At 45.0% G+C, this 17,923-nt stretch overlaps 1 protein-coding gene and 1 long non-coding RNA gene across 2 annotated transcripts in view; one reads left to right on the forward strand and one right to left on the reverse strand.

The window, feature by feature from the left end:
• Positions 1 to 1,573: 1,573 nt before the first annotated feature.
• Positions 1,574 to 15,933, reverse strand: LOC134927770 (uncharacterized). Its single transcript, XR_010177725.1, has 3 exons — positions 15,760 to 15,933; positions 2,292 to 2,449; positions 1,574 to 2,205 (listed from the first exon to the last, which is right to left on the reverse strand). It is a non-coding gene; the product is annotated as an uncharacterized LOC134927770 (long non-coding RNA).
• IGFBP3 (insulin like growth factor binding protein 3) overlaps positions 13,889 to 17,923 on the forward strand; it is a 53,609-nt gene continuing 49,574 nt past the window's right edge. The window contains exons 1-2 of the mRNA XM_063922697.1: positions 13,889 to 14,325; positions 14,499 to 14,937. Of these exons, the coding sequence (XP_063778767.1) occupies positions 14,565 to 14,937 (373 nt within the window). The 5' untranslated portion in view covers positions 13,889 to 14,325; positions 14,499 to 14,564. The remainder of the gene's footprint in view (positions 14,326 to 14,498; positions 14,938 to 17,923) is intronic.

Here is a 17,923-nt window from a genome sequence, read left to right on the forward strand (position 1 = left end):
GCTGCTACGCCTCCCCAAAATGGCGTTCTAAAGCTATTGGCATCCCCCTCACGCCCCGCGACTGCCTCTGCCTGTCAATCAGGTAGAGGCTACCGCATCTCACTAGGCGCGCGAAAGGGCTACAGACTGAGAATGTTGCCCTTGCAGCGATCGGGTCTAAATTAGGCCCCGGTTTTGTCCATTACAGAACAATTTTGCTGCTACGATCAGGTCTGAATTAGGCCCTTAGATGCAGATTTGTGAGAAATAAAGGATCAATGGTGATACTGGACTAGCAAGCTTGAGATGTAGGGATTATTGTCATATTTTAAATTCTTCACTTATCACTTGGTTTTATTTTGGCTTGAAAAATAAGCTAATACTTCCAATTGTTGCCTGGAAAGATTCAGTTTAGTACTTTCATAAAAATGTGAAAAAATGTGAAAGATCATTTGCACCTCTTCTTCCAATTGCTGCAGTTTTTATAGCTGTATATAACACCAAATATTCAGCTTTAATTGGCAAACGTGGAAAGAAACCTTGTGTGTGTGGCGACAAGTCAAATACTGTACGAGAATTACTTTAGACATGCTTAATTTTTATGTCTAGAGAAACTTTTACAGCATTATGTGTATCCCCTTGTTGAAACTAGCTGGTTATAGACTTCAGCAAGAAGGGACTACATGTGTAGGAGTGTTATATACTGTGCAGTTGTGCATTTGATGAACAATTTGAGATTAAGGTTTTTTCTAGAACCATTCAGCATATGCATTATATATTTTGCAGGGCTTGTCCAAATGATCTCCTCTTAGAAAAACATACAGTAAAAGAAAGATTAAGCTAACGGATATAGACCAGTGCTCAGAGGCGGATTGGCCATAGGGCTTACTGGGAAGATTCCCGGTGGGCCGACGCACCCGCGGGGCCTGTTTTGTTTGAGGACATGTGGTCCTATTTATAGACATAATGAATAAGATGCAAAATAATTTGCATATATGAAAATTACTTTGCCACTTTGCTTGTGATTGCAGATGATCTAGTGTATGCTCTGTCTGCCTGCTTGGCTGACATATAAGATTGAGTGAATAGTGATTGGGATACGGTTGGTGTAATAAGCAAGAAAATATATCTTTCTAAAGAATTATATAGTTTCCTAAATTCTGAAGGTGTATCATATAATGTGCTCATAATATTTAATTTTATTTCCTTTTAACTTCCCCCTTGATGCTAGACATGCCCACTATCTGGAAAGTCTTGGGGGGAGGGTGCTGCTTGCCATGGCCCATGGCTAGACCTTACACCTCTGGTGCTGCCCATGTGGGGCCACTAGTACAAATTTTTCCAGGGCCACTTTTTGTTCCCAATCCGCCCCTGCCAGTGCTGCATAATGGAAGGTTTCTAACATGTTGCCACTAGTACAGAATTTTAAATATAATGGGGTAGATGTATCAAGTCTTGGAGAGAGATAAAGTGGCAAAGTTACCCAAAGCAACCAATAGATTTTTCTAGAAAGGTCTGTGAAATGACAGAAGCTGGTTTGCTGTTATGGGCAACGTCTCCATTTTTATCTATTTCAAGGTTAGATAAATCTCCGCCAATATGTGAAGTGACTACAGGATTGGATTTGTGGAATCTCTGACAATTTCATCAGTGTAGCTGCTGCATTCATATGTTGTGATGCATGGATCACAGGGCAGCACAGATGGTGTAATGGTTAGCATTACTGCCTCACTGCACTGAGGTCATGGTTTTGATTCCTACAATGGCCCTAACTGTGTGGTGTTTGTATATTCTCCCCGTACTTGCGTGGGTTTCCACCGGGTACTCCGGTTTCCTCCCACAGTACAAAAATATACTGGTCGGTTAATTGGCTTCTGACAAAATGAACCCTAGTGTGAATGTGTGTGCGTGTAAATGTGCTATTGAGCTAGGGAATTTAGATTGTAAGCTCCACTGGGGCAGGGACTGATGTGAATGGCCAAATATTCTCTGTAAAGTGCTACGGAATAAATATGTGCTCTATATAAATAACTGATAGTAATAATAATAATGGATCATTTGTACTTCAATTTACATTTGGGGTCTATTAATGAAGCAGATATTAGCCATGTTCTCTGCTTTGTGCTATTCACAGAGTGGTTTTCCAGCAGAGCCCCAGCTCCGTAGCTGAATCACATCACCATACTTTTGTTTTTCTGTGGAGAGGACTAGGTACTGTAGGAACCCCTAGAATAAAATGAGAAAGTGAATTGGGCAGATGACTCACTGGAGCCTTGGTCATACATTGTATACCTCACTCCCTTATACAGTACCTGGCATATATTATGTAAATATTGTCCCGATCTGCAGATTCTAAATGGTTGAGCCGATCATCGCATAGTGTATGGTCGTAGACGATCAGTGATGATCAGATGGCTGGGCATGAGAAATCTAGTCTTGTAGAGGTAAAGGTGAATGTTCCAGGAGAATGCTATATGAGAAAAATTAAATAACATGAATGTTATTTCAATATGGATCAGCCCTCCCAGCTTTACACAGATATTTATTACAAAAGTTTTGTATGATTATATATATGTGTACTTTACTTTATTTTAAAGGACCTGCTTGTAAGTTGATGTAATTATCATGGAATAATGATGTACCTGAAACCACCTAAAATGTTGTCTATTATAGCAATGTAAGCAGACATAGGGGGATATCCAATTATCCCCGTTAAAACATCTGGTCAGAAAAACGGCCGTTTATCTGACTTTTTCCAGATGTTTCACCAATTTTTTTTTTACAGGCTATCCTGTTAAATCGCGTGTAAAAAAAAAACCTTTCGCCCGAAAACACACAGGTTCAGTGAAATCTGTGTGTTTTTGGGTTAAACAGCCCCGTTTTCGGACGAAAACGGGGCTGTTTATGGGGATTCTGCTTCGCCTGCCGGAGGCAGGTGAATCAAAATCCCTGATAAGCTGGCGCGTGCCGCGGCTTATCGGGGCTAATTAGATAGCCCCCGGCGGGACAATTAGCCCCGGTAAAAAAACGGGGCTAATTGGCTATCCCCCAAAGAGAGTTATAAATCATACTTGACTACCTGACCCTCTCCATGAGGGAGAAAATGTTCTGTTCCTGGACTTTCCTGGTAATGTATGATTGCCATCACCTGTGGTGAGCTAGTTAATTGATAAGAAAGGTGTTTCACCACAGGTGATGGCAATCATACATTACCAGGAAAGTCCAGGAACAGAGCATTTTCTCCCTCATGGAGAGGGTCAGGTAGGCAAGTATGAAAAATATTCTGGTCAAATATACATGTGTATTTTAAGAGTACTCATCTTTATGTATGCCTTGGGAACGGTTGGCATTGTGAAACGGAGATTGTCTCTGAGTCTGTTAGATGTCGTTTACTAGGAGACTTTATTAAGTTCTAAATTGTTTGCTTTTTTATTGTGCATTTTTAAACAACGTACTGAATATGACAAAAAAGTTATGAACATTTGTGAAGCAAATGTAAAGAACCCATCAGAATGTCCAAAGAGGGACACAGTTCTATTAAAGAATTTTAAGGGAATTGTTACTGCAAAAAGTGTTTGATAAACAGGTTGTCCTTTTGTACAATGTAATATTATGATCTACTGGTGGTTTAAATAAATAAAATAAATGAACTCATTTTTATAGTTCATCTCTTTTGTAATACAGGAATTTATCAATTCTGATATAGTTGAGCTTTGCTAGATACTTAATATATTGAGCTCTTCTGAATGATCCACTTCTTTTCAGCATTTCACCGTAATAAGCTAAACAAAATACACTCAGTCTAAAGCAGTTAATCAATACCTTCTTTGTAGACTGAATACAAGTTTATCAACATGAAATTTAGTGGAAAGGCGACCCCTATTGGCATTGTTTGTTTTGCAATAGACTATAATACTGTATAATAATATAAATATATTTGTAAATAAATCATATTACGTCCAAGTAAATAAGTAGATTGGATTTCACAATACACAACTGGTAAAAAAAAAAAGCATTTATGTCTGGTGATCTTGGAAAAATGAAATATAATCTTAAAGCTTAGTACGCTGCATAATAAAATTAAATAATGCTGCTATCTGAAGATAAAATGGTACAGTGCTACTATGAAGAGTATTCCATTATGGTCTGAAGTTCCGGCAGGGTGGAAAGACTGCACTTTCCGCCGATAGTCGGAACTTTCCAACACTTCAATATTCAATTGAAGTGCCGTTTTTCCGCCGACGGAAATTCCTACAAATCGAAAAAACACATGAATGAGCAGAAGCCATGTGTTTTCGACCCCGCCGCAGTCGAAAATGGGCTGTTTTCGACCATTCATTTTCGTCGACAAGAGAGGGCGGAAATGAATGGTCAGAATGGAAAGGGAAACGGGCGGAAACGACCCACTATTGAATAGTGAAGTGTCAGAGGATCCGACTTTAATTGAATATACCCCTATGCATCTAATCTTGTTATAAATTTAAAAAATATATATTGTGGATGGTTTGACTGGACAACATATTGGCAATGGTGGTGCTCCCAGTAGATCAGGCTTTTAAAGGGTCTTTAGGAGTTGGAAAGGCCTTAGCTAAATATGAAATAAGATGAAAAAGTAGCAGTAACAGTGAGCACATTTTTGTAATGATAGCCTGCAAATATTAAACACACTATTAATTACTTTTCTTCTATTCTTTTATTAACATTCTTATTGTTTAAAAATAATTGTTAATTATCCCCTCCTTAATTCACTTCCCAAAAGCCACCTCCACATGCTGGGATTTTGAAGACAAATTGGTATGTTTTAGTCAGAAATAATTAGTCATATATAGTAGCGTGTTTAAGTGAATGAAGACAATTCCGCGACTTTCAGGGTATGCATGCAGTTCTCATCTCATGTGGTGTTCCTGGTCACCACATATGAGTCTTTCGCGCACAGAGATGTGTATTGAAACACTGTTACCCTCTCGACACACCGGGTCCTGGTGAAATATGCATCTTATTTGCATAAATAAAACTGAAAGTGACAAAACTACCTTGCTAGATTACACTGCTCAATTTGATGTGCAACATCTTTACAGCTATGTGTGACTGAGTCGGTGTAAAAAGGTCAGTAGCCGGGGCTTTTTCTCAGCCAAGTTCCATTGTACTTAATCTGTGATTTTGTAAAACAAATTCCTGTGGGGTTATAGTAGCAGTATTGAATAAGATACAAATTTGAAAGAAAAATATACGGTATGCTACACCTCTCGGAGCGTCTCATTTGCGCCTGGCGTCTCCCACCATAAAGGGGTATAGATGCTAGGTGCATGAGGATACATCTGTGTATGGTCAAACCTGGCAGCAAAATGACTACTTAAGACCACATCCATCTTTCCTGAAACTGGATTACAATTTACCTAAAAATAACACTGGCAGATTGGCTTTCACTACAGCTCCTGGGGTGCCTGAGTCACTTGTCTGTAATGGAACAGACTGACAGGTATACTTTTATAATTATTGTTTCCACCTGCTAAATCCCATTGAAACTATTTTCTTTGAAGATAATCACAGAGATTAGGTGATTGATAAACCAGCGAATCTTGCTTGTGGCATGGAGGTGTATAGTGTGCAACCAGGTTACCTGCAGGATCATATGCTATATACCAAGTTTACCACATCGGCTGTTTATATTGCTGTGCACACTGAGAGGTACTTTTGAATGAACATATACAGGTTGTTCTTTTTCTTCTGATGTCATATATTGACTTTGTAAAAAAACATTTACATAACACTCTCCAATGCTACAAAAGGCATTTGTTTGTGCACATTAGTGATTATTCTTTCTATAGAGCAAACTGAAGGACTGTTCTTCAGCTGTACAACATGTCCTTTACTTACATAACTTCCTACTATGGCCAGAGCTGGAGAGAAAAGCTACTTTCTCTAACGTCCTAGTGGATGCTGGGGACTCCGTAAGGACCATGGGGAATAGACGGGCTCCGCAGGAGACAGGGCACTTTAAGAAAGAATTTGGATACTGGTGTACACTGGCTCCTCCCTCTATGTCCCTCCTCCAGACCTCAGTTTGAATCTGTGCCCGGACGAGCTGGGTGCACCTTAGTGAGCTCTCCTGAGCTTGCTAGGAAAGAAAGTATTTTGTTAGGATTTTTTATTTTCAGAGAACAACAGACAGTCTGCTGGCAACAGACAGTCTGCTGGCAACAGACTCTCTGCTACGTGGGACTGAGAGGAGAGAAGCAGCCCTACTCACTAGAAGATAGGTCCTGCTTCTTAGGCTACTGGACACCATTAGCTCCAGAGGGATCGTACACAGGAACGCACCCTTGGTCGTCCGATCCCGGAGCCGCGCCGCCGTCCCCCTCGCAGAGCCAGAAGACAGAAGCCGGCGTCAGTAGCAAGAAGACTTCGAAATCGGCGGCAGAAGACTCCAGTCTTCATATGAGGTAGCGCACAGCACTGCAGCTGTGCGCCATTGCTCCCACACTAAACCCACACACTCCGGTCACTGTAGGGTGCAGGGCAAAGGGGGGGGGGCGCCCTGGGCAGCAATTAGGTACCTCTTGGCAAAAGCAGCATATATACAGTTGGGCACTGTATATATGCATGAGCCCCCGCCATTATTTTTACACAAAACGCGGGACAGAAGCCCGCCGCTGAGGGGGCGGGGCTTCTTCCTCAGCACTCACCAGCGCCATTTTCTCTCCACAGCTCGGTCGAGAGGAAGCTCCCCAGGCTCTCCCCTGCAGAATCACGGTAGAAAGAGGGTAAAAAGAGAGGGGGGGCACATAAATTTGGCGCAAAAACAGTATATACAGCAGCTACTGGGTTAACACTAAGTTACTGTGTGACTCCTGGGTAATATAGCGCTGGGGTGTGTGCTGGCATACTTTCTCTCTGTCTCTCCAAAAGGCCTTGTGGGGGAACTGTCTTCAAATAGAGCATCCCCTGTGTGTGTGTGGTGTGTCGGTACGCTTGTGTCGGCATGTTTGACGAGGAAGGCTATGTGGAAACAGAGCGGGTACAAATGAATGTGGGGTCGCCGCAGCCGACGGCGCCGACACCCAATTGGATGGATATGTGGAAGGTTTTAAATGATAATGTTAATTCCTTGCATAAAAGGTTGGATAAAGCTGAAGCCTTGGGACAGTCAGGGTCTCAACCCATGCCTGATCCTACAGCGCAGAGGCCGTCGTGGTCTCAGAAGCGCCCACTATTCCAAGTTGTTGACACAGATATCGACACGGATTCCGACTCCAGTGTCGATGGCGATGATGCAAAGTTGCAGCCTAAAATGGCTAAAGCCATCCGCTACATGATTATAGCAATGAAAGATGTGTTACACATCACAGAGGAAACCCCAGTCCCTGACAAGAGGGTTTATATGTATGGGGAAAAAAGGCAAGAGGTAACCTTTCCCCCTTCACATGAGTTAAATGAGTTATGTGAAAAAGCTTGGGAATCTCCAGATAGAAAACTGCAGATTTCCAAACGGATGCTTATGGCGTATCCTTTCCCGCCAACGGACAGGTTACGCTGGGAATCCTCCCCTAGGGTGGACAAAGCTTTAACACGCTTATCCAAGAGGGTAGCCCTGCCGTCACAGGATACGGCCACCCTAAAAGATGCTGTGGATAGAAAGCAGGAGGGTATCCTGAAGTCCATTTATACACATTCAGGTACCCTACTAAGGCCGGCGATTGCGTCGGCCAGGATGTGTAGTGCTGTAGCAGCATGGACAGATACCTTATCTGAGGAACTTGATACCTTGGACAAGGATACTATAGTACTGACCCTGGGGCATATAAAAGACGCTGTCCTATATATGAGAGATGCCCATAGAGACATTAGCCTACTGGGCTCTAGAATAAATGCAATGTCGATTTCCGCCAGAAGGGTCCTGTGGACTCGGCAATGGACAGGCGATGCCGACTCAAAAAGGCACATGGAGGTTTTACCTTACAGGGGTGAGGAGTTGTTTGGGGACGGTCTCTCGGACCTGGTCTCCACAGCTACGGCTGGAAAGTCAAATTTTTTGCCATATATTCCCTCACAACCTAAGAAAGCACCGTATTACCAAATGCAGTCCTTTCGATCACATAAAGGCAAGAAAGTCCGAGGTGCGTCCTTTCTTGCCAGAGGCAGGGGTAGAGGAAAGAAGCTGCACAATACAGCTAGTTCCCAGAAACAGAAGTCCTCCCCGGCTTCCTCTAAATCCGCCGCATGACGCTGGGGCTCCACAGGCGGAGCCAGGCCCGGTGGGGGCGCGTCTCCGAAATTTCAGCCACAAGTGGGTTCACTCACAGGTGGATCCCTGGGCTATAGAGATTGTGTCTCAGGGTTACAAGCTGGAATTCGAAGTGATGCCCCCTCACCGTTACCTCAAATCGGCCCTGCCAGCTTCCCCCATAGAGAGGGAAATAGTGTTAGCAGCAATTCACAAATTGTATCTCCAGCAGGTGGTGGTAAAGGTTCCCCTCCTTCAACAGGGAAGGGGTTACTATTCGACAATGTTTGTGGTACCGAAACCGGACGGTTCGGTCAGACCCATATTGAATTTAAAATCCCTGAACATATACCTGAAAAGGTTCAAGTTCAAGATGGAATCGCTCAGAGCGGTCATCGCAAGTCTGGTGGAAGGGGATTTTATGGTGTCTCTGGACATAAAGGATGCTTACCTTCATGTCCCCATTTATCCACCTCATCAGGAGTACCTCAGATTTGTGGTACAGGATTGTCATTACCAATTCTAGACGTTGCCGTTTGGTCTGTCCACGGCACCGAGAATATTTACCAAGGTAATGGCAGAAATGATGGTGCTCCTGCGAAAGCAAGGAGTCACAATTATCCCATACTTGGACGATCTCCTCATAAAGGCGAGGTCCAGAGAGCAGTTGCTGATCAGTGTAGCACGCTCTCGGGAAGTGTTACAACAGCACGGCTGGATTCTGAATATTCCAAAGTCGCAGCTGATTCCTACGACGCGTCTGCCCTTCCTGGGCATGATTCTGGACACAGACCAGAGGAAGGTTTTTCTCCCGACGGAGAAGGCTCAGGAACTTATGACACTGGTCAGAGACCTATTAAAATCAAAACAGGTGTCGGTGCATCACTGCACGCGAGTCCTGGGAAAGATGGTGGCGTCATACGAGGCCATTCCCTTCGGCAGGTTCCATGCGAGGACCTTTCAATGGGATCTGTTGGACAAGTGGTCCGGATCGCATCTACAGATGCATCGGCTGATCACCCTATCCCCCAGGGCCAGGGTGTCTCTTCTGTGGTGGCTGCAGAGTGCTCACCTTCTCGAGGGCCGCAGATTCGGCATTCAGGACTGGGTCCTGGTAACCATGGATGCAAGCCTCCGAGGGTGGGGGGCAGTCACACAGGGAAGAAATTTCCAGGGTCTATGGTCAAGTCAGGAGACTTGCCTTCACATCAATATCCTGGAACTAAGTGCCATATACAACGCCCTAAGTCAACGCCCAATGCCCTAAGTCAAGCGGAGACCCTGCTTCGCAACCAATCGGTGCTGATTCAATCAGACAACATCACCGCAGTGGCTCATGTAAACCACCAAGGCGGCACAAGGAGCAGCGTGGCGATGGCGGAAGCCACCAGGATTCTTCGATGGGCGGAGAATCACGTACGAGCACTGTCAGCAGTGTTCATTCCGGGAGTGGACAACTGGGAAGCAGACTTCCTCAGCAGACACGACCTCCACCCGGGAGAGTGGGGACTTCATCAAGAAGTCTTCACGCAGATTTGCAAGGCGATGGGAACTGCCCCATGTGGACATGATGGCATTCCGCCTCAACAAAAAGCTACAGAGGTATTGCGCCAGGTCAAGAGACCCTCAGGCGATAGCTGTAGACGCACTAGAGACACTGTGGGTGTTCCAGTCGGTTTATGTGTTTCCTCCTCTTCCTCTCATACCCAAGGTGCTGAGAATCATAAGAAAAAGAGGAGTGAGAACAATACTCATTGTTTCGGATTGGCCAAGAAGGACTTGGTGTCCAGAGCTGCAAGAAATGCTCACAGAGGACCCATGGCCTCTGCCTCTAAGACAGGATCTGTTGCAACAGAGGCCCTGTCTGTTCCAAGACTTACCGCGGCTGCGTTTGACGGCATGGCGGTTGAACGCCGGATCCTAGCAGAAAAAGGAATTCCGGATGAGGTTATTCCTACGCTGATAAAGGCTAGGAAGGACGTGACAGAGGAATTCCAGCTGGGCCGTTTCCTTCACTTCCTACAGTCGTGAGTGACTTTGGGCCTAAAATTGGGGTCCATTAAGGTCCAGATTTCGTCCCTATCCATTTTCTTTCAAAAAGAACTGGCTTCTCTTCCTGAAGTTCAGACGTTTGTAAAGGGAGTGCTGCATATTCAGCCCCCGTTTGTGCCTCCAGTGGCACCTTGGGATCTTAACGTGGTGTTGAGTTTCCTGAAATCACACTGGTTTGAGCCACTTAAAATCGTGGAGTTAAAATATCTCACGTGGAAGGTGGTCATGCTATTAGCCTTGGCTAGGCGTGTGTCAGAATTAGCGGCTTTGTCACATAAAAGCCCCTATCTGGTTTTCCATATGGACTGGGCAGAATTGCGGACTCGTCCGCAATTTCTGCCAAAAGTGGTGTCATCTTTTCAAATGAACCAACCTATTGTGGTGCCTGTGGCTACTCGTGACTTGGAGGATTCCGAGTTACTAGATGTAGTCAGGGCTTTGAAGGTTTATGTAGCCAGAACGGCTAGAGTCAGGAAAACTGAGTCGCTGTTTATCCTGTATGCATCCAACAAGCTGGGTGCTCTTGCTTCAAACCAAACTATTGCTCGCTGGATCTGTAACACGATTCAGCAGGCTCATTCTGCGGCTGGATTGCCGCTTCCAAAATCAGTAAAAGCCCACTCCACAAGGAAGGTGGGCTCTTCTTGGGCGGCTGCCCGAGGGTTCTCGGCATTACAGCTTTGCCGAGCGGCTACTTGGTCAGGTTCAAACACTTTTGCAAAGTTCTACAAGTTTGATACCCTGGCTGAGGAGGACCTTGTGTTTGCTCATTCGGTGCTGCAGAGTCATCCGCACTCTCCCGCCCGTTTGGGAGCTTTGGTATAATCCCCATGGTCCTTACGGAGTCCCCAGCATCCACTAGGACGTTAGAGAAAATAAGATTTTACTTACCGGTAAATCTATTTCTCGTAGTCCGTAGTGGATGCTGGGCGCCCGTCCCAAGTGCGGACTTCTTCTGCAATACTTGTATATAGTTATTGCTTACATAAGTGTTATGTTATGGTTGCATCAGGGTTATCTGATGCTCTGTTGCTGTTCATACTGTTAACTGGGTAAGTTTATCACGAGTTATACGGTGTGATTGGTGTGGCTGGTATGAGTCTTACCCTGGATTCCAAAATCCTTTCCTTGTACTGTCAGCTCTTCCGGGCACAGTTTCTCTAACTGAGGTCTGGAGGAGGGGCATAGAGGGAGGAGCCAGTGCACACCAGATAGTACCAAATATTTCTTATAGAGTGCCCAGTCTCCTGCGGAGCCCGTCTATTTCCCATGGTCCTTACGGAGTCCCCAGCATCCACTACGGACTACGAGAAATAGATTTACCGGTAAGTAAAATCTTATTTTTTCCAAGCTGAAACCCATCATCCCTATGGTGCCCTGGGCAACCCCACAATGGCCATACTTTAAAAAAAAAAAAAAAACCTATACAGTAGTTTGCATACTGTTTTAATATATTTAATATTTGGGCAGTATGGATGGTGTAATGGTTAGCATTAATGCCTCACAGCACTGAAGTCATGGGTTTGATTCCCACCATGGCCCTAACTGTGCTCCGTACTTGTGTGGGTTTCCTCTGGGTTCCTCCCACAATCCAAAAATATACTGGTCGGTTAATTGGCTCCCAACAAAACAAAAGTAACCCTAGTGAATGTGTGTGCGTGTACATGTGATAGGGAATCTATATTGTAAGCTCCACTGGGGCAGGGACTGAAGTAAATGGGCAAATATTCTCTGTAAAAGCGCTGCGGAATATGCGTGCGCTATATAATTAACTGATACTAAATATACATTTTTTATTGTTTGCTGTATCTATAAACATAAAAACATTAAATGTCCTGTTTTGTTTTCTTGGACTTAATGCTTTTATTAGAATTGTTGTTAATCTCTGTAAATGAGGTACCTCTCTTAGGGGTCTATTCATGCAGCAGAGAAAAGCCCTGTTTTGCGTTAAACAGGGCTTTTCTCTGCTTACCGCAATTCACAGAGCCGGTTACCGTGGAGAAGTCTCTGACTTCTCCAGCGGTACCCCCGCTCTGTGTCTGAATCGCATCACCATACCTTTGTATGGTGAGTGCAATTCATGAAGGTGCGGAAAGCTCTACTTTCCGCTTCTCCATGGAGTTCAGGTTCGCCATCTGAGGACGGCGTAACCTGAACTGTAGTGCGGAGACGTCAGGGAAGCTCAATGCTTCCCTGATCGCTGCTCGGCACCTCGTGCTGGCTCCGCCCCCCGACCTCCCAGCAACCACTGCGGCCTGCCGGGAGGTCATCAAGCTGCGCATGCGCAAAGGGACCCGCCGCTGGACTCCGCGCATCGCCGGGAGGGATCTCTGGAGAAGACCTCACCGCAGGAGCCCCAGACACCGCAGCGCATCGTCGGAAGGGTGAGTATACATGAATTGCTACTTATCACAGCTATACATCGCATCGAAGAGATGCGATGTATAGTGATAAGTAGCAATTATGTTTTCGTTTTCTACATGAATAGACCCCTTAGGGGTCTATTCATGTAGAAAACGAAAACATAATTGCTACTTATCACTCTACATCGCATCTCTTCGATGCGATGTATAGCTGTGATAAGTAGCAATTCATGTATACTCACCCTTCCGACGATGCGCTGCGGTGTCTGGGGCTCCTGCGGTGAGGTCTTCTCCGGCGGTCCCTCCCTGCGATGCGCGGAGTCCAGCGGCGGGTCCCTTTGCGCATGCGCAGCTTGATGACCTCCCGGCAGGCCGCAGTGGTTGCTGGGAGGTCGGGGGCGGAGCCAGCGCGAGGTGCCGAGTAGCGATCAGGGAAGCATTGAGCTTTCCTGCCGTCTCCGCACCACAGTTCAGGTTACGCCGTCCTCAGATGGCGAACCTGAACTCCATGGAGAAGCGGAAAGCAGAGCTTTCCGCACCTTCATGAATTGCACTCACCATACAAAGGTATGGTGATGCGATTCAGGCACAGAGCGGGGAGAAGTCAGAGACTTCTCCACGGTAACCGGCTCTGTGAATTGCAGTAAGCAGAGAAAAGCCCTGTTTAACGCAAAACAGGGCTTTTCTCTGCTGCATGAATAGACCCCTTAATTACAGTACATTTACACCCCATCTGTCATAAGTAGTTTACACTGCAGTCACTGTAAGTCAGGGTAAGCCACCTCCTGTCATATTATTGTACACAGCTACCCTATGCACTGCATCCTTCACGTTTCCCATTGTCTGTACTGTATAAAACACGGCAAGCTGCGAGTACATTATTAGCGTTGCCAATGTGTGTACTCATACAAAGCATATCTCTGGTTAGTCACTCATTTGAAAAAGAAAACCATCTTAAACTAAAACTCACATTAAAGTGAACGTTTTCAGTGACTTTCATTTATCTTTCCAAAATAAAATGAGGATTTTTTCCCCCTTTGAAACAAAAGGAAAGCAATAACCCCCCTTCCCCTCCACCGCATTAATGGGTGTTCTCAGAGGTACACTTGAACACAAATCAGAATCAGAGACACCCCTTCTCCTCCTCCTCTTTCATTAAACCGAAACCTGTATTCTGCCAGTCAACCTTTAACTTGCAACCCTGAAATTATTGACTATTCATATCCCGGGGCGTGTCTGAAGCAGACTCTATATAGCCAGAACTTGAATGAGAGAACAGATGGGGAAAAAGAGCAGAGAAGGGACAGCTATCAGGCGTTATTTTCTAGAAAGTTACTTTATAATCCACGTCTATGACTGCATCCTTTCTATACACTGCGCTGCTGAGCAACATTTACTTCTACAACTTTATTTAGAAAAGGACGCTGCTTATTAGTGAGCTACTTCTTTTACATTATGATTTTTTTAGTTTGACCTGCAAAGTTCCCAGCAGGACAGTGAGCACGGTGTACCAGTCAGGGGGAGTGTATAGGAGCCTACTGTAAGTAGTATACGTCCCCAGCCTGTGTGTAAGCAGCACACGTGATTACACCGGAGGAATCCTGCAACCTCCTGACCCGCTGACTCTGTATGTACAGTACACCAGGGCTACAGTACACCTAGCATGTGCATGTGAAATATCTGACCACTGCCAGGTGTAAGAAGGAGGTGAGTACATGTGTCACGTTGTACCCACTACTAGACTGTGCACTGTGTAATGTCACACGGTTATGTGTACAGTGTCTTGCTGGCTCGAAAAAGCAGTGATCTGTTACTGTGTCTGTGAGTGTGTACAGCAGAACCTGTGCCCAGCTGTTACACTTTCTTGTGTCTATCCGCAGGTTGTCGCAATCCGTGTGCCTGACACAAAGTTTGGCTTCAGCAGTTGGTCCCCAGCTCTCGCTGCCATGGTGTCCAGGCTGTACGTGCTCTGTGCAGTGGCGCTGGCGTTGCTGCTGCTGAGCCAGCTGGCGGTGGCAGTGGGGCCGGTGGTCCTGTGCGAGCCCTGTGATTCCAAAGCCTTGCAGCAGTGCAAGCCCCCGAGCTCTGACTGCGCGGAACTGGTGCGGGAGCCGCTGTGTGGCTGCTGTGTAACTTGCGCTCTGCCACAGGGCAGCCAGTGCGGCGTGTACAGCCAGAAGTGCGGCTCCGGACTCGCCTGCAGACCGGAACCTGAAGAGTCCAAACCGCTGCACGCATTGCTGGAGGGAAGGGGAGTCTGCGTCAGTGTGACCACCAATAATAGGTCTACAAGTCAAGTCCCCGGTCGGCGGCTTGCAGGTAAGAGTTACTGTACTTCTACTTAGCTATAGCAATGAACAATCTCTCTATGATCTATGTAAACCCATGATGTTACCATTCATTTCCATAATAATCTGAAAGCAGAGAAATCTGTAGTACCTTAAAGTCCTACGATTACCGAGACCATGAGAGTGGTACAAATTTACTAGCAAAAATTTGTAGCAAATTCTCTTTTCAACGCTGGCTAGCTATTGACTGTAATACCTGCCATCAGTGCATGATACACATGTACAGGGGTGTATCTACCTATTGGCCAGGATGGCACTCGCCAGGGGCGCCAGGCAAGGAGGGGGCGCCGCCTGGCTGTGCCACCCGCGGCCAAAGGATAGAAAAGCAGTACTGTCAGACTGTACCTGGTGAGAGTCTGTTACTGCTGGAGCGGCGCTGTTGTCCGGCAGCACCGCACTTGTAATCAGACTCAAAATAAACTACAGCTCCCAGCAGCCCTTGTTGCTGGGCGCTCCTGGCAGCAAGGGCTGCTGGGAACTGTAGTTTATTGTGAGTCTGATTACAAGTGCGGTGCTGCCGGACACTTGTCTGATCACTTGTGCAGTGCGGTATGCGGTGCTGACGGACACCGGCAGTAACAGACTCTCACCAGGTACACAGCAATTGTTATATAGCACAGTGCTATAGATCTATTTGTTGTTGAAGATAATAAAAATGTGTCAATGTTTGGGAGAAGGGACTGTAGTACCTCGAAATCTACACGATTTTTATGCATGTTAGATGTAAGTAAGTAATAATAAGTTAGTGAAAACTTTAACTTGTTGAGTGTAATAAAGAAAATACATATCTTACCTATTTCCAGGCCAGGTTCAAGGAAACGTATATCAGTTAATTGTATAATTGATCATTTTATCTTGGAAGTGATGGCACCCTGATGCTTTTTCTAACAGGAAGTACTTCTACCATCCAACTAATGGTGTTTGGTTAATGGCTGGGTCCATTTGAGGCTCATCTCACAGCAGCACATTAGCATTTCATTCAGGATGCAGTCAAGATGCTGGCGTTTGGCATCCCGGCGATCGGAAAGCTGACGCTAGCATCCCGAAACTGCTCGGAATGCTGATGCTGGCATCCCAACATAGATAGCGATGCAGAATGCCAAAATCCGGATTGAGTTGATGCCAAAGTCTGTACTGGCAAGGCACGTGGGAGGGTTAGGGTTAGGCTGCGAGGGCGGGAGGGCTAGGGTTAGGCTGCAGGGAGGGAGATTAGGAAGGGTGGGTTAGAGTTAGGCACCACTGAAGAAGCTTTTGGGGGAGGGGGGTAGGCTACGGTCAGGCTGTGGGAAAGGTGGGTTAGGGGGGAGGGATGGTGTAACGTGAATACGAGACACTACTGTCGGTGTAATGTGAATGAGGGACACTACTGTGTGGCATAATTTGAATTGGAAGTACTATTGTGCCCATGCCCTTCCCCCACAAGACCATGCCCCATTTCCAATACTCACACCTTATTCCAAATGTGTGTAGGGGGGGGTGCCAGCCCCTTACTTTGCCAGGGGCGCTCGGACCCCTAGATACACCCCTGCACATGTACCATCTGATGTCACTGCAAAGTCTGCATCACTGTATAACCCGGTGTATCAATCTATCAGGTCTGAATGTGAATATCGCCTCTGGAAATAGCTAAATATAGTATGTGTTTACAATACATACTGTATGTACACAAACTAATCACCTTCTATATTTTATATGCTTTGCTGAAGTTCTTGTATAGTGTTTATATTGTAGTTTCAGCAAATATTTCAGAAATTCCTCAACCAACTATTTACAATTTCAGAAATGTTTGTAATCCTAATTTTAGCTTCCTAAATGAAGAAAATTTATGAGCAGTGCTGTGATTATTAAAATCCTGATCTCGGCAGGAATAATCATTTTTAATACGACTATCCCCACTAGGTATCCATAAATTCTACAGGCTCAGCACTTTTGAAAATACGCTGCCCTTGTGAATTTATTCCCAACAAACAGGAGTCTTTCATACAGTATTTTGCAAAGAGTACTCCACAATATCTGACACTGTACATGTACACCCTGTCAGTTTCCAAACAACTTGGGAGACGAATGGAGGCTCCGGGAGAGGAATTGCAAGGTACCTCTCCTCTGCGCATGCCTCATATCATAAAGCGGTGGTAGCCATCATTTTCAAACTCCAAAAAGCAACATGTTTTATATTTTGGTAGAAAGGGGTCCCATTGAGAAAACTGTGGTCTAGAGCTCTAATAATCTTTTTGCGCATTAGCCTATTGGTACATAGCAGCTATACTTATGATTGTGTTGAAACTGTAGTTTCTACATAAGTTTATGAAAAAGAGTTTAATAAATATGATACTTTAGATAGGCATACACTATACACTTATCTGTCAGATAATCTGCCAGATCTGACTGGTTGGAATGAAAATCTGTTAATGGATGAGAGCAAATGACAATCAACCATTTGCTCCCAAACACTAGAAAACTGTCAAAAACTGTCCTTCATACAAATTGGTTAATTCCGTGATTTAATCAATTTGTCTGAATGAAAGGTTTTGTCCATTTCTAGTGTTTGGGAGCAAATGGTCGATTGTCATTTGTGCTCATCCATTACCAGATTTTCATTCCAACCAGTCAAATCTGGCAGATAAATTGTATAGTGTATGCCCAGCTTTATCCTTTTTCACATGAACTAATACTATTGTTAATATATACTGTACTAAATCCATGGGGTACAATGCTACAAGTTTCATCTGTCATAACATGCCCCATATGATATTTATGACTATTACAATAAGAGCTGCAATCATCTCATTTTGTGCTCCCCCCCCCCCCCTATTAAGTGGGTCATAATAGTATATCTTCTCTTACTGATCTACTGTACTAATTAAAATCTTGGCATTGATGAGATTTCACTTTTTATAATATTATACTCCTATCTGGAGTTTTAAAATGACACATGTAGTTTCTAGTGCGCTTAATGC

The sequence above is a fragment of the Pseudophryne corroboree genome, chromosome 5, assembly GCF_028390025.1.
Source record: "Pseudophryne corroboree isolate aPseCor3 chromosome 5, aPseCor3.hap2, whole genome shotgun sequence".
NCBI classification, from domain to species: Eukaryota; Metazoa; Chordata; class Amphibia; order Anura; family Myobatrachidae; genus Pseudophryne; species Pseudophryne corroboree.